Genomic DNA, 17898 nt, shown 5'->3' with positions numbered 1-17898 from the left:
GAAACAAACAAAAAAACAAAATAGAAACTAGATGAACTGTAGTAGCAGAGAGAGTAGAAGTAGCATTAAAGAACTGAAATTTTCTGTAATGAACCAGAATGAGCTGAGATGGTACCTGCTGTTAGCTCAGTTAGTTCAGTTAGCTCTGTTAGTTGACTCTGACCCTGAAATGGGAGCTCAGGCCGGGAAGCTGTGCTGGAATGGGCACCAGAACTGGAACTGGGCAAGCAGGCAGCGAAACCTGACTCAGAAGCCTCCCAGACAACACGGCCAGTCCAGGACTGACTACAGGCTCCAAGACTGACACCAGTCTGACAACAGGGAATATGGTACCAACATAGTTTCCTGATAAAGAGAGAACTTAACTTGTTATTAAAGTAAGAATTAACTGCTGCTAACTGTAGCTGTCATCAGTTATTTAGTTTGGTTAACCAAGCAACTAGTAGTCTTATTAGCTGACCCTGTTCGGACTGGAATCTCGGGGCACCGGGGGAGCGTCAGTGTTTGCACCGTCAGCACAGGAGCTTTGGGCTATGAGGTGATTTACAGAGTTTCCTGATGATCACTAACTGCTGCTGACTGTAGCTGCCGTTAGCTTGTCAGTTCAGTTAGTCACCTGGTTGTCCTCCAGTAAGGACTATTTTCTACCTGGAGAATTGGCGCCACCCTCTGCTTTTCTCTATAAAGCAACTCCTAATAATCACATTACTGTAGTGGAGGGAAATTAGCATTCGTTCACGTTTTCTTTTTCTGATTTACTCAAAATTCAGTTTAAAAAGGAATACATTCTGATGGAACCACAATGAAAGCTCCCATGTTGTTAAACTCAATAAAAACTCCACCACCAGCCGTAATTTTGGTACATTGACTGTATTTTTTTATTCCAAACGTGTGTCTATATATTGAACATCAGAGGGCTGGTCCCCTCCTACAGTCACCCCACACGTCAATATCAATAATCAATAATGATAACAATAGAATCATCAGAATAATAAGATCCATCTGTCGTCTGTGTCCTACTGACGAGCTGAGCACTGCTGGTACAAATCTGAGGAGGAGGAGGAGGAGGAGGAGGAGGAGCAGAAAATAAACAGAATAAAACAGCAGACGACATGATGAAACGCACCACACACACACACACACACACACACACACACACACACACACACACACACACACACACACACAAACACACGCACACACAGGAGCGCACACACACACACACACACACACACACACACACACACACGCATGCACACACACACACGCACACACACACGCACACGCACACACTTAACGTCACATGTCACATCAACATTCCTGTGCGTTTTTCTCATTTTCATAAACTATTTCTTCGTCTTGGATGCTGCTGGCTCAATTTTTAAACAGTTTCTATGGAAAGAAAATACAAAAATAATAAAAAACAGAACTACAGGCACTGCTCTTCAACAAAACAATGTTTCCAAAGTGTTTGAATAAAAAATGTGCAGGAATTGATTTACATTTGGCTCCTTCATGTTTGCACCCTGCAGGCGAGCGACTGTAAAGCAAATACACATGGAACTGACAATCAATACCAGCACTTATGTTGAGAAATCGATATGGGAATCGATATGATTGGTCAGCGTATGGATGTTGGAGATTTCTGGCAGCTCACAGGTATGTTCTGAACTCTGATGCGGTGATCGAATTGTCATGACATCAGTTTAAAAGGACTCAATGTTTCCATGAAAAAGGGAAAATAAATTTAAAAAAGAAACAAGCAATACTCAAATCGGACACGCTGACAGGAAGGAAATTACAATCACAAATTTAGTTTTTTTTCTTTTCCTCCAAGTTTACCTGTGAATGTGTTTGTGTGTGTGTGTGTGTGTGTGTGTGTGTGTGTGTGTGTGTGTGTGCAGTATATGTCTGTGTTCCACTGACTGAAAAAATGACAGCCTGCACTTTGATCACAGCTCAAAAAACAGCTTTAACACTCACCTAAATCGTACACAAATGTACTGAGGTCACTTCATCTCCTTTTAGGGACTGCATGAAAATTATTGGATTGGCAAGAGAGGCTGAAACTTGTCTTTTATTTTTCAAAAAAGCAAAAACAAAGAAACAAAGAAACAAAAAGAAACAATCTTTAAATAGTATAGCAGTACTGAATTGCTACCACTTGTTTCACCACTAAAAACAAACAAAAACAACCTGAATAAATATATACTGGTGTATATGTGACATATTAATTAATGGACTTAATGGTTTTGTAGAAATATTTTCTGTTTTTTTGTCTGATGCCACTTTGCTGCTTCATCATTTACAGAGTGTCCTGATGGACAGATGCTGCTAAACTCACTGCTAACTAACTAAGTTATCCCTATGAGCTGACTATGCACAAGTGGAATACTGGTGTTTACACCTCTAGCATAGGAGCTTTGGTCCGCTGCAAGGAGTAGGTTTTCAGGCCTAGGGTGGTGGAGAATGCTGGTTGGGATCGATGCCAGAACGGACACCAGAACCGGAGCTGGGTGAACAGGTAACAGAACCAGGCTCAGCAGCCTCCCAGTGAACATGACTGGACCAGGGCTGAACAAAACGCTCAAGACCAACAGTGGCCAAAAGGGAATGCAGTACCAAGGTGATTTACAGAGTTTCCTGGTGGACAGTTAGCTTTACTTGTTGCTAAAGTGTTGCTAACTGCTGCTGCCGCAAGCCAGTTAACTCAGTTAGCTGTGCAGCTAATTGTCTTATTAGCTGACTCCACTTCAACAGACAGCACAGAGAACCACAGGAGTGTTGGCGTTTACATAGCTAGCACAAGAACTTTGGACCGTGTGGAGGCAAGATTTTCCAGTTTGGGGTTGGGGAGACCCAGTGGGGAAGTCTGGTAGGGAGCAGCACCAGAACTGCTCGAGTGTGTAACAGAGAACTGAGGTGATTTACATGAATTTCCTGATGGATAGATAGCTTTATTTGTTGCTAAAGTGACCAATAACTGCTACTAACTGTAACTGCTGTTGGCTAGTTAACTTGGTTAGCTGTGCAGCTAGTGGTCCTATCAACTGACTAAGCCCCAAGAGTTGGCAAGTGCCAGAAGTTGGCTAGAAAACCACCTTGGTGCTGTATTTCCTGTTGCCAAACTGGCCTCTGTCGGACTGTGTCAGATCCCTATCCAACTGTGTTCACTGGGTCAGTTAGTGGCATGATGGGAGACATAACACACATTGAACACTACTGGCTCTGCGACAAGTCACTCCTTAGCTGCCTATTTATTTTTTTTACAGACAACATGTAAATATATGAAAATCAAATTGCACTTTGTTAGCTGTTTCATGGACACTTTACGAGTTCCATTTCAAACCTTTAAATTGTTGCAATAGTTACAAATTAGCACAATAGAAGAGAAATTAGGACACAATACGTGATGGTAAATCTGGCAAAGGATGGCTTGAATTTAATATAGAGAGAAAATAAAGAAGGTGCTCCCTGCTCTCCCCAAAACATCTAAAACAACAACGCTTCAGCCATAAGAGCTGCCTCTAATACTTTTCATACAGTCCCTTTCAGTCGACATCTACTTCACCAAATAAGGTTTTGGCACAAATTTTTAAGATCTGAAGAGAGTGTTGGCACATTCGGCTGTGTTGTGGCACTGTATGTAAGCTGGCTGTGGCCCAGTTATGGCTGCCAGATTTGGCCCGTTCAGAGAAGAAGAAGACGACGACCTGCACCAACACAGTTTGGAACCCTTCAGGTGAGTGTTGATGCTTCTGTTTTTCTCTTTCATGGATCACAGCACCGACTGGTCAGTTTTGCAGACATCAGGTCAGCAAACAGCAACATGGTTGTTAAGAGCTACATCCTGCAGAGACATCCACATGATTGACAGATGACCATGATAACTGTACAGCTGCTCTGCTACTGTGTGTGTGTGTTTGTGAGTGTGTATGTGTAGGTCTCCTTCTATACAAACACCTGGTTCAGTATTCAAACAGTAAAACCTCAGAGTGCTGATGATAAACACAGCCTGTCCTTCTGAGTCCTCCTCGCTTGGCACGGAGCATGATGATTGGCCGAGGCAAGAGGTGGAGGACTGAATGTGGATGAGCCCCCAGCATGGTGTCCAATTGGCAGGCACTTCCTGTTTGTCCGTCCTCTGCAGCCCTGTGATCGAACACCTCCGCTGGTTTAATCCAGAATGTAACGTCTGATTAAAGTGGTTTGATCCGTCCACCCCTGTGGAAAGGTTACTGGTATGATCCACTGAGCCAAAGTGGCCTGGTCTTAATGGATGACCCTGCAAACGAGTCAAAATGGTTTCTTCCACCCACTCCTGCTGATAGGCCGGTTTGGACTGATCCAGTTCACTGTTGACGGCCCACACAGTGTCGCTCTGTTCAGTCCTGACCCCCCAGTAAGTCTGTCGGCGGCCGCGTCGGCGTCTTGGGTGGGGGCATCGGCCGGGGCGGTGGTGGTGGTTTTGTATTGCCCCTCCGTGGGCTCCCTGCTCCCCCGCCCCCGTCACTGTCAGCTCTGTCTGCTGGGATGGGAGGAGGTGGTGGCGGGAGGCGGGGCAGTGACATGGAGCCATGGTGGTAGTGGAGGTGGTGGTGGAGGTTGTGGCGGTGGTGGTGACCCGGCGTCGGCACGGAGGGCGGGATCCGGGAGCAAGAGGAGGCGGAGGAGGATGAGGAGGGGGGAGGAGGTGGGGGAGGCGTGAGTGTGGCCGGCCGCAGGCTCTGAATCCGCCGACACTCCTGGCAGATCCGAACGTGGCTGCAGCCCTGCAGGAAGCTGCGCGGTGGGGCAGGAGGAGCCACTAGGGCTGACGCTGGAGGAGGGGGAGGTGGCGTGCTGGTGGTGGCACTGGGGCCTAGCGGGTCCTCCAGGAGCCTCTGTGGCCCCGGGCCCAAATCAGGGCCTCCTGGCATACCTGCCCCCAGCCCTGCCAGCCCACCTGTCAGCGGGCCAGCACCGCTGTACAGTTTACCATTACTGAGACGCATCTCACGGACAAGGCGGATGGGGCGCGGGGCAGCCAGAGCTAAACGGGACGGGTGACGCAGGACTCCGCCCCCAGCGCTGCTTAGAGGCCGCCGGCGTCGAGAGCGAGAACTCTTCTTACAGGAGACAGCGTTTCGAAACTCTGTCAGCATCTCCTGACAAACAGAGACCTGAGACAGAGACAGAAAGACAGACAGAGAAAAACGTGGATAAATTATGGACTGAGTGCACACAACCCGGTCATAGGATAAAAGAAAACATGGCTGCCTAAAGAGCAGCGACTCTGACAACAGTTAGGAGGAGCTGCTGCGTCAGCTTCACTGTTCTAGATGCAGAAGTTCCACACCACTTACTTTAAATTAAGATGTACGTTTCTAGGGGCTTACAGTTATCAAGCTAACATAAGCTAGCTACCTTTGCTGAATAATGTAAGCCTGCCCTTTCTAATGTCTTGGGAACTAGCTGTAACTTGAGGTAGCTGGCTAGCTTCAGTTAGATTTCAGTAATAGGGAATGGGCTTTTCTTTCAGCATGTATTAATACCACGTACCAGTGGAAAAGCTAGTATGGGGCCCTGCATGTTTCCAAAAATGATGTTTAGTCTGCTGTTGCAAGTTTTAATTTTTTTAAACTTCTGTTTCTGAATTGTTAAATGTTAACACAATGTGTATTTTTAGTTTTACCTGAACAAAAAGAGTATTCATGTGGTTATACACTGTATTTATATGGCTCTGTCAAAGAACCTTTGAACTTGAAATGCATGTGAGAGTGAGAAAATGTGTGTGTTCATATATGATGGAAGGGAAAGTGAATCAGACGTGAACACATTATACTCTGGATGTTTTTATCTGTCTGTTTTAATGCTCTGCAGCTTCCCATCTCAAACTACTGTTATCTATAAATATGTTTGACTGTGTGTGAGTGTGTGTGTGTGCGTGTGAATCTGTCCTATAAAAAACAGTCGGGGCAGAAAGTCAAATAAATGACAGATAAATGAAGAACAAATGAAAGTCAGAAACTGTGTCTGCAGAGGACGAACAAACTCAACAGACTGCTGCAATACAGATATGAAGAGATACGTCTGTGACTTTAAATCCTTTTACCAGCAATGATGTGTCTGACAGCTTCTTTTAAAAGCCACGCTAATCAATATATTTACATAAATGGCACCCTGTGGAGTGTGAAGCAGTGTTGTCATGAGCAGCACAACACACCCTCCTGACACCAGTTTCAGTCTGTTATATTTGTCGAAATAACAGACATCCCAAAGAGGAATCAGAATTTATAATGTCAAAATCCTGTCACATTTTTTAATGGTGTTTTCGAGATAGACTTTGGATTGTGAAATGTCTAGGAATTTAGATTTGTAGTCATAAGCCACACCCCCCTCAATCAGTCATTACCAAATTTTATGCATTGACTGAATCTTGACCCGAGATCATGCAAACAGAATCGCACAAATCTATGAAGCCACATCAGAGATATCAACTTTTCACATTTGTGGCAGAATATCCCAAGACTACAGTCAGATCTTGCATCTGATCATGTGCACCAAGTTTGATTACAATCACTTAAGAGAATTTTGATTTATGAATGTTTACATAAAATTTAACTTAAAGACATTTAAAGACTTAAAGTCTGTAAATGATCCTGTTAAAGGTCCAGGGCGATTGGCCCAGCGGTTTCTGACAAGATGTCAAAAAAAAAAAAAAATGTTGAGAAAATTGTCAAAAAAGTTCCAATAAGGAGCAAAGATGTAGATGAATTTAGAGATTAAAACAATAAACTTGATTGTTAATGTGCCACCTTGAGGTCAGTGTCAGAACTGATTTGGTGGTAAACTGACAAGAACTGAAGAAATGAAAGTGGAGAGAAGAAGAAGCAAGAAAACATGGATCTAAACAATGCAAGTTTCATTTTATTCCTATAATGATTTCTGAAAATGTTTTATGAGACAGAATGTATTCAACATGTTCATTAGGCTTCAAGGACGCACACATTTTGATGAGAAACACTGAATTTAAAAGTCAGTGTTGTATTGCCAAAAGAATCAATTGATGCATATTTAAAGAGACAGTGCATGAAAAACTTGATATCATGGTGATCAAAGGCATTTTTTCATACAGGAGAGGATATTCACACAAAGCTAAAGTCTTCAAAAACATGATCATACATTTTTTATGGCTGCACAACCACATGCATGTCATTTTACACACATTTCCCCCAAAAGGCCTGACATCTTTATGAATTTAAAGTTCTGTTCTTGCAGAAAGCTGAAGATACACATCAGAGACACTGAGGCTAAAATGACTTCTTATATGAACTTTTGAATAAAACACATCCTGATCATCATACACAGAGTACATCAAATGAAAATACACTCACACACACACACACGCACATGCACACACAGGCGGATGACCTACTGAGGTGTTTGAGCTGGGGTTGAGGCCGGGGGCGGGGCAGGAGGAGGAGGAGGACGAGAGAGGAAGAGGAGTAGGAGGAGGAGGAGGAGGATGGTGATGAAGGTTTACCTCGTCCGTCTCGGCGGTGCGGCGCGTCGACCACACAAACTCCATGATGGCCACGAAGACGGCAATGATGAGGCCGCAGATCAGGACCACGAAAATCCCGCCGATGTTCTCCATGCCGAGACCTGAAAAACAGACGGACAGACATTTTCCTAACAAGTTGTCCTCATTCCGTCTCCGTGTCTCTGACTTGCTTCATATTTCATAAGGTGTGAAATGAGATAAAACAGCCTCTGATGCAACGGAACCTCCATCATTTCATCATCCTTTATGTCTTGTTTTTCTGTCTCTGTCTGTCTTTTGTCTGCGTCCACATCGATTGTGATGTCTGATTCTTTCCTTCAGTGTTTCCATTATTGACCCACACACAGGATTTTTTTCTTTCTTCCTGATGTGTCTCAGTGTAACGAGATGAGACATCGACTTCCTCGCTCAAATCATGTTTTCAGTTGCCGATCATTATGGGAATCTGAGTCCTGTCTGAGTATTGATCAGCTGCTTTCTGTCATCTGTTCAAACAGCTTTCTTCATTCTCAGAGCACACTGCAAAGTGCTGTGTGTGTGTGTGTGTGTGTGTGTGTGTGTGTGTGTGTGTGTGTGTGTGTGTGTGTGTGTGAAGCCTGAGAAAATCAAGCCATTAAGATGCTGTTAAGACCCATTAAGACTAATCAAGTGTCTCTTTGTTGCTGATTGCACAGTATACAGTGAGTGTGTGTGTGTGTGTGTGTGTGTGTGTGTGTGTGTGTGTGTGTGTGTGTGTGTGTGTGTGTGTGTTGCTGTTCCTCTGTGCCCACACACAAGGAAATCCTCCAAATTAAAAGTGTTCTAGTCCATTCTCTAAAAAAATGGGTGTTGTGTAATGAGCGATCAGGGAGAGTCGTGGTCGTTATGAGCCTGGGTGTTTCTAACTAGGAGCTGAAATCCAGTGTGTTCAAGACATTCCTTTGTTTCATTTTTATCCTTTATTACAGAATTAACTGTGGAAAGAGAGTAAACATGTGGAAACTAGTAGCTTTTGATTCTTTCTCATGCTGAGATGAATCTCATTGTTGATGAGCATTCTGTAATGTTTAAATCATCACAAGTAAAAGTTGAATAAAAGCAGACTGTCAGGGATCCAAATATTCTAATCTCACAATATTAGCATTCTTATGGGACACAGGTTCACATAAAATGCTGCCAGAGGTGGCAAAAGTCCACATGTTCTTTACTCAAGTAGAAGTACAGATCGTTATGTTGTTTTTCATCCTTCATCTTTTTTGTGTCGTTACATCTTTAATGTTGTTTTTTGTCTTGTTATGTCTCATTACATCTCTTCTGTCTAGTTACATATTTCACATCAGTTTTCATCTTGTTACATCCTTTATGTTTTTTTTTTGTCGTTATAATTTTTGATCAAAACCGCGTCGTAGTGGTGAGATCAGAGTAACCGATGGAATCAATCAATGCTTGAAACAGCGATCACACCATAAAGTGACATTCCCTCGTCCACACATAACAGCTGAGGCTGCAAACTTCATGATGCAGTGGAAAAAAAGGGGTGCTGTGTCACCCACCTTTGGCTCGGTGGTCCTCCTCTTTGGGACACTGTCCTCCCTCCCACCAGCGTCTCTTCAGGATCTCCAGCCTGTTGCTCTCCTGGAGCTGTAGGATCCCCAGAGTGATCTCATCTCTGTACGGAGAGCCTGAGGAGGAAGAGGAGATGAGTCATTCACCATCTTACTCTCAAATTCCATCGAGTTTAAGGTTAATGTCATACATTTTCAAAATGAGTGGATTAAATTTAAAAGTAATCGACAGGTACTCAGCCTCCCTGCTGATAACTGGTTGACCCGTGCAGCAGGTGATCAGAAGTTTTCAGCAGTGCGTGGTGCCTTTTTATAATATATTTGAAGTGATTTATGAAGTGATTCATCCCTGCTTTTTCTCTGCCGTGCAGGAATGAGCCTGCTGGAGTCTTGAATGTCAGTGTAATCGCAGTCTCATGGTGCAGATACGTGGACGGATGTCATGTTTACTGATTCCGAGTGGGAGATCTGGCTGGACATGGCACAGTGAGTTGACGGGCGGGACCCCTGCACCCCTGGTGCAAGATGGGAATGGTGGCTTTGGACACACTTTGAATGGATTTAATCCATTGTGCCTTGTGCTTTAGATCAGCGTAGGATAGGTTCCTTTGTGTTTGAATTCAGGATAAAATGACACATCTACTAACATAAAATCCTGTGTTTTTTTCTTGTGTGGTGCGAACACAAACTTGGTCCACTTGGAAACAGACTGAAACTCTCCTTTTCAAGGAGTCTTGGTTGTTTAATCCACACCAGGGTTCCACTGGCGGCACGGTTTGTTTGTGATCCGTAGAAAATGTGAATCCAAAAGCAGAACCACTGCCAGATTCTACTGCTGGTCATGAACTGCTGAGAAATCAATCTGAAGACCAATCTATGTAGTGACATTCATATTTAAACACAAATCACCATGGTAACATGATTGCAGGTCAGCATGTGAGCGTGTAGATTTTTCCTTGATCAATCAGACAGTGAAATGGAGCTATAGCCGATGTGTTTAATTGATTTTTCCCCGTCATGGGTCTCTTTAGTTCAGCTGATGATGCATGACATCACCAAAACTGTCCAATGAATAAGCTCCCTGATTAGACATGCTGATCTAAAATTAGTTTAAAAGGGAACCGTGTATTTCTAGACATGTGCAACTGAAGGAAAATGACCCAAGATGTTAAAAAATTAAATAAGAAGAGTCTGGATTTTACATCCTTAATATTTAACTAAAGCTTTCTAACACGAGGCTGTGGCAGGTCTGCAGATCACTCAGTTTTAATAAGAAGCTCTCTGTCCAGCACATTCAGCCCTTATATTCAGTGTTTTTTATTGAAGAATAAAGAAAGAAAAAGCCACAGTTCACCCGCTCACCTCTGCTTTGTTAAGTACATGTGTTGAGCTGCTGTAACAGGCACAGCGTGCTCTTTGCTGCTCTGTGGGTTTTTATATTGACATTTTCCTTCCAGGGAGCACGTGTGCTGGTAAACCGAGAAATGTTAAAAGAGCAGAGACACAGACGAGGCGCTGGCTGCATCTTTTATACAAATCAAACACGCCCGCCGCTGTTATGAATCCCGTTTTGCACCTGAGCTCTGAACTGTGAACTGGAACATAGACTCGTTCCTGAAATGTGAAATTTGTTAAACAGAGGCAGCGACCACCTTCAAGCCCGTCTCCTAGAAATGAAAAAGGTTACTGTTAATTAGCAGCAGTTTGCATGTTCTGTGGGAAGTGTTAAGTCATATTTTTTTTTTTATCGACATAAAGGCCCAGAACACCAGAGAATAGTGATTCATTGCGTGTTTGAGAAGTTTGCAGAAAGTTTTTGCCAGAAAACTCTTTCTGGCAGAAGTCTTTCTGTCAGACAGGCTTTAGGAAGTCAGGTGACAGAGTATAAAGAGCAACAAAGTTAGCAGCAGGTTGTTTTTGGATGAATGGTTAAACACAGGACTTCCACCTAATATGACGCTTATTGTTGACTTATACTCAACTATTTGTTTTTCCTTTTTTACAGTGTGTTTGGAAAAATTTTCTCCTTTCTCTTCTGTCCTCTGCTTAAGAAACTCTTAACCCTGTTCAAAGTCCTCTTCTCTCCTTCTCAACACTTTTCGACCTCAGCAGCTCTCATAAGGGCCGAGATGAGAAGCTTTGTGAGCAACTTTTATCTTTCCCAGGTTCTACTCTTAACCTTAGAAAATATCATAATAAGAATTTTCTTAGAATTTCATCACTATGAGCAGCTCTTTATACTAGGGAGGTTTGTGAATGCAGCTCCTGATCTTGCCTTTGCTTTTACACTTGGTATTTTTAATGCTTTAATTCTCTTTATCCTCATTGAGAACACGTTGATGTCCTCAAGAGCAAAATATTAATGTGAGTAAAATAAGGCAAAATCAAATCATAAAAAATCAACAGTAGAACTCATGGCTGTGTTTAATAGTGAAAGTACGAGCATTTACACACAATACACTTAATACAAGATCTTGGTGAAAAATTAATGCAACTCTGGACTGAAATAAATGTTTTGATGTTGCATAATCTTAACGAAACGATGCCATGGTGGCAATCAAAGCTAAAGGTGGTCCAATGAAATATTAGAGTGTATGACTTGTTTTTTATTTTGGCCAGGTAGCTCAGTCAGTTCCCACCAGTATTACTTTAATTTTAGAGACATGTCTCTCTAAATTTAAACAACCAGCTGTATCAGCGGCACGTTTTTTGGATTGCATTTACACGTACTTAAGATCCAAACACAGAGTGACCCGGCAGATCCAATCACACTCCGATCATGATGCATTTACAGTCTGCATTTTATCCTTAGATCACATTTTAATACAGTATCAGGTGTAAATGAAGTGAGAGAGCTGATTGAACTATATGGTAATATGTGAGACCAGATTATTTGTCATTAAGATTTTGTCCACCACAGCTGTAAATGATGAAGCTTCCATCCTCACCTCGTTCTCACTTCATCCCTGCCACTCTCGTCCATTCATCTTCTTTCTTATTCCATTAAAAACTGACAATGACTTTCAGAGAATGACAGACAGCAGGAAGTGTGCGGGTGTTTTTCAAAGTAAAAGATACGTCTTTGACAAAATGATGACACTTCAACTGGTTAGATGCTCCATATTTTAGAGATACTGAGTGATTTATTCGACACCTGCTCACTTCCTTTTCTTTCCTTTCTTGACAAAACTGATATATGCTTTTCTCTGAAACTCTTCCCTTGAAAGCCAAACATTTCGTTTGGCAAGTTCCCAAAAGGATGATCGACTACAGAAAACCATATCTGAAATTAACTCTCCCCTTTTACTTTGTTGCATCAATCTCATTGCTCCCTCTAGCTAAGGGGTCAGAAACCTGCAGCTCTGGAGCCAAATGTGGCTCTTTAGGTCCATGAAAAAGTTGAGAAAACTCTTAATTTCAGGGCAACATCCTGCAATAGATTTTTGAGTTTTGAGCCCAACTCAAACTATTAAGTTTTGAAACATTTCTACTAACCACTACTACTCTTTTGTGGAGATATTTTTTCTTTAGTTAAACATAAATCTTTTAATTTTAGAAAAACAAAAATTGTATTTAAAAAAACCCCAAAACATTTATTTTCAGGCACCAAAAATTATGACAAATCCAGTTCACAGTTCACTGTGACCAATTTGTGAACTGCTGTTTGTGATATAAACTTTTCTTGTTGACAGTTTAATAATCTTCATTTATTTGCTTCACATCTGTGGTTGTGTGAGGCTCGTTAGTGATTGTAACCTCCTCATGAAGCCTTTATAGAATGACAGAAAGTGAAGGGACTCATGATCCCTGAGTTTGTCCTTCAGTTTGTGCTTCTCCTCAGGTTTGCTGCTCTTTTATGAGACAACACATCCTTGTACTGTAACTAACTGACAGAATAGGTTGTTTGTCAGTGACTCCCCAGACAAAAAAATGACTGCTGGACGGAGCTACGGACCTTCGCATACAGGACCTTTGCACCAAAATTTTGACATCATAATGTTGCAAAATGGTCAAGGTCTTATTAGGCACCAAAACTACTTGGTTAGGTTTAGGAAAAGATCATGGTCTGTGTTAATAAACATGATAGTCAACATGGGCTCAGAAACACTTTGGAAAACCGTTGTCAGTAAACACAGTTTGTCTCTGCATCTACAAATACAAGTTCAGACTCTACCATGCAAAGAGAAAGACATATATCAACAACATCCAGAAACACTGCAGACGTCTCTGGACCTGAGCTCATCTGAGATGGACTGACACAAAGTGGAAAAGTCTGCTGTGGTCTGACGAGTCCACGTTTCAGTGTTTTCACTAATCATGGACGTTGTGTCCTCCAGGCTAAAGAAGAAAAGGACCAGTTCTGAAAAGTTTTGTAAATCCTTGCATTCTGTTTTATTTACTTTTTACATGGAGTTCCAACTGTTTTGGACTCTGAGTTCTACTTCTGTCATAATGTTTTAAGCCCTTTTACTCTCTAAACTTTAAGATTTGAACAGGCACCTAAAGAGGAAGGGCACCATCCAAATGGCCCTGAACACAAGTCAAACTCCACAGACTAGGAGGCTGATTCCAGGCACTCAGCTGGTTGAAAAACTGCTACCAGGAAGCCAAATCTGCAGCTATTTCTGTTTCAGAGCCAAACAAAACAAATATAATATATATCAGTTAAACAGTACAAATGCTGGTTCAGATTCAGGACGGCCAATAACATCGCAGGTGCTTCTACAGGTTTCAATTCCTCCAGGAAACAGAAACATCACTCACCTTCCTGTGTGTGCAAACTTTCCACATAGTTTTGTGAAGTGTTATTGTGTTTATTCCGCTGTCACATCACATATTGTTTGTTATATATTGAGACGGTGTTCCGTTCTGTCCGGCACCTTGTCTGTCGGTTCTGTTTTAGCAGTTAACCAGGTCATATTCTTTGTGCAGCTGCTGTTCTTGGCAAATTAAATCCATCCTGATTCCAATTTGGCTTTGGTCTGCTTTCGCCGGTGTCTGGCCTCGCCTCGCCTCGTCATCTGCCTCAGACTTGTTTCTGGTGATAAGTGTTAGTGCATAGATTAGCATAGTTAATGGAGGCAGGAGGAACAGATGTGGAGAGAGGAGAGGGAACAGCGGGACGACGCAGACAAGAACAAAAAAAAAAAAGAAAAAAAGAGAGGAGTTTTTGGGAGGGCGGCCTGTCAGTCAACCTGCCTGTTAAGTGATGAAAATAAAAGCAGCAGAATCACCCAGGTGCCCCGGGTAGACGGCGTGTCCCATGCTAACTGTGCTGACTGACAGTGAGCGATTAGCATCAGACACAAAATGAGGGAATGAGAAGAGCAGCTGCTTGAAACCTGAAATCATTTTGGTTTCTGTGTTCTGGGAGTTTAAAGTTTCTAACTGCCAATGAACATGAGCTGTTTTTAACCACCATCGTTCCCTAAAGTGGTTATTATTGTAACCTCGACAACAAAGGTCCCCTAACCTTAACTAAGACGTAATTATACCTGACACATATCCATGAACTCAGAAAACACTTTGTTATAAATGCTGAACAAGGTATTATGTCATTTAATTTGAAGGACGTGTTCATGTTAACCGAAGTTTTTGTTCCCTGACTCTGGAATTTAAGGCATTGTCTCTTTCCAGGCAACATAAGTGAACCCTGCTGCTGTTGGTTTTACATATATTTAACCATTGAAAAGTATTTAAAAATGCTAATAACTTTGACTAAGCAGAATCCAGTTAATCAGTTAGTAATTCTGAAGCACAGTTTTCCTGTGAAACTCTAAAAAAAACTAAACCCGTTTGTACCGTTTGTAATATAACTTACAATAGACCAGTGTAGAAATAAATATTTCACAGGTCATCAATATATAGTATCAGCGTAAGATATATATTTAATATATTTATATATATATATGTGTATATATATATATATATTTAGAAAGATGAAGAAACCGTGGCAAAGCTCCACCTTTGTTCATGACACTTTATTAGTTTATTAGCTTGTCCTGATCAGAAAATTTCTAGTAGTTCCATTCCAGCAGTGTGCTTTCTTGGCATGTTGGCAGTAATAGTTCCAGATTTGGTTTCCCGGTATTAGTTTTTCAAGCAGATGAAGAGGTCTCTTCTTTTCATCATCCGTCCTCTCTGACAGGTCTAACCTTCCAAAATGTCTTTACATGTTACAGTACAGATGTTTGGGTTATCACAGCCAGCCTCTTGCTCCACTCACCTAGCGGCATGCCGATGCCGTATCCTTTGGTGTCCAGCAGTCCTCCGATCTGTGTCAGGTTGCAGTTGAGGCTGCGGTAGTACTCGTTCATGGTGCTCTCCATCAGGAAGGCGTACTTGGAGTTGAGGACTCGGGCGATGCCCTCCTCCGTGCTCTTCACGAACACGCTGGGCTGCTTGGAGTACATGTAGTTCCACATCCGCTGGTACGTCTGGTACCGCGAGTTCTGGAGGAAGAAGAAGAGAATCACTGTTGATTAATTTTCCTGAAAAAAAAGTAACAGCCAAAAATAAACAAAAATAAAATCTAGTTAAAATCTGTCTGACCATGAAGAAGGTCATGGTCGACCCTCCGTGGATGGTCCCGTACTGGATGTTGGTTTGGTCGGCCAGATCGTCTGGAGACTCGATAGGAACCTCCATCCTCTGGACGGTCAGAAACGCCGCCAGGTTGGCCGTGTAGGATGAGATAATGATGAGGGTGAAGGCCCACCTTGAGAGGACCAGAGAAGAAGAAGAGCTTTAACCTTTATTTACCCTGAGAAACTTTGAAAGCGTCCCTCATTTGTCCCTCCTCTCCTTTCATTAAGAGCTGTGAGTGGGAAGCAGGGGAGAGACAGATGGAGAGCTCTGCAGGAACCGTCAGGAGTTTTAGGTAAAAATCATCAACCTAAACATGAACTCCGGCTGCAGCAGAGAGGAGCAGGACACCTCCACCGCACAGGAAATGAGACGGAAGTGATGAGCAAGGGAATTAGGACGAGAGGAGAAGGTTGAGAGAGAGTGATGGAGGCAGAGAGAGAGAGAGGGAGGGAGGAGGACAAAATGGTGGAGGAAGGTGAGATTACACAGAGGTGAGGAGAGTGAGAAATTGTGCACCTTATATCCTCCTGCTTAAAATTCTCAGTTGTGATTGGCTGAAGGGTATGACACCTACGATGCAGGTGTTTGTTAATGTGTGCACCACCAGTATAGTCGGCGATAATGAGTCCTGGTTCAAGAGCTTGGAGCGTCATTTGTGTAACCAATAAAAAGAGAAGCTTCTCACCAACAACAACATGAATTTAATTTAAAATGTGTCAGATCATTTCATGTAGCTGCACATCCAGCAGGAGAAGAGCTGCGGCGAAGGACTGTACATAAGAGGTCTTTACCCAAAAATTGCCTTATTTAATAAGGTAATTTATTATCACCATACAACACAGGGTTGCACAGTGAAAAGAAAATTGTAGCCCCTTCATGCTACAAACACATAATACTTATAGTAGTATGTATAGAAAAAGGCTAAAATATATAATAAATTAAAATAAAACAAAACAATATATACAGTTATTTACATGGATAAATATACACACAAACACATACAAAAAACAAAAGGTTAAAAGAAAAATTTGAAGGCACTACCAGCTGCAGTGTCTGTATATTAATTGCACAAGCAAGTATCAAGGAAGTTGGAGTAAAAAGTGAACTTTAAAATGCTGGAAAAAAAAGAAGAAGAAGAAGAAGGAGAAAGAAAATGTCAATAAAGCCCGTTTCTATCAACTGGTTACGAGCAAATAAACTGTAAGGTGTAGGTTTTTACAAAGTTAGCGCTGTACGGGTTGTGACCTTGAAACAAAACCAATTTTTGCCAACTGCTAAAAAATGTAAAGAAAGAAAAAGAATCAAAACCAGTCACCTTGGCCATCTACAAGAGGAAAATGGAGAGACATTTTTTTCAACCAAACAAGCTGTAATTATTCTGTCATTGGACAGAAACAGCTTCTTCTTCTTCTTCTTCTTCTTTTTGGAGCAGAAACTGCTCAGTCATGTGAGTTCATTTTTTGCTACTACTGAACTTACTCAGCAAAAATGTTTCCATCTCCCATTAAAAACACTAACTGTCTTTAGAAAGATTTTAAAACCAACTCAAGTGAGCACAAAACATTTTTTCCCAATTTTTCCATTTCCATCAACCTTTTCTAATGTCAAACTTCAAAATGTGCATAAAAATATGTTGCTGAAAACATGGCTGATGTGTGGGTGCCTTCTTGGCTAATATGTGTATGCATGTGCATGACTGGCTTTGAAAATATTTTTGTTACCCATCTAACACACTGAAACATCTTATTTCAAGGGCCAGTGTGTAGGATTTTAATGGCATGTGCTGGCGAGGTTTCAGATTGCAACCAAATCATTTCATCCTCCCCTTCCAAACGTGTAGCAGAACCCACTGAGGCTGCAAAACACATAAATAAGGCAAAAAGCCGTATCTGGAGCCAGTGCTCGGTTTGTCCAATATGAACTGCTGTAAAAACATGACAGTGCAAAATGGTGATGGCTCTGAAAAGGTGAAGAGAAAATACTAATATTTCATTTCTGCCATATTCTGCCAATAAATCCCCCTAAATCCTGTACATTGGACCTTTACATGTTTGTTATAATGCTATATGAAGCCCCTGATGATGTTACATGATTGAACATGTTGGTCTCACAATAAAATCATTCAAGTGCTGCTGCAGTTTGGACCTCTTCAGTCAGAGCAGCTTGCTAGTCAGACAGACAGACAGACAGACAGACAGACAGACAGACAGACAGAAGTCA

The 17898-nt window shown here is 42.0% G+C and overlaps 1 protein-coding gene across 1 annotated transcript in view; it reads right to left on the bottom strand.

The window, feature by feature from the left end:
* Window positions 1–3227: 3227 nt before the first annotated feature.
* The window catches only part of LOC146313581 (glutamate receptor ionotropic, kainate 5-like), a 235029-nt gene continuing 220358 nt past the window's right edge, over window positions 3228–17898 (bottom strand). The window contains exons 17-21 of the mRNA XM_084738849.1: window positions 15643–15808; window positions 15317–15542; window positions 9079–9207; window positions 7526–7647; window positions 3228–5162 (exon numbers count right to left, since the gene is read on the bottom strand). Of these exons, the coding sequence (XP_084594975.1) occupies window positions 4386–5162; window positions 7526–7647; window positions 9079–9207; window positions 15317–15542; window positions 15643–15808 (1420 nt within the window). The 3' untranslated portion in view covers window positions 3228–4385. The remainder of the gene's footprint in view (window positions 5163–7525; window positions 7648–9078; window positions 9208–15316; window positions 15543–15642; window positions 15809–17898) is intronic.

Source organism: Lutjanus erythropterus, chromosome 16 (assembly GCF_056507025.1).
Source record: "Lutjanus erythropterus isolate fLutEry1 chromosome 16, fLutEry1.hap2, whole genome shotgun sequence".
Lineage (NCBI taxonomy): Eukaryota > Metazoa > Chordata > Actinopteri > Lutjaniformes > Lutjanidae > Lutjanus > Lutjanus erythropterus.
This window is presented reverse-complemented; position numbering and strand designations above follow the sequence as displayed.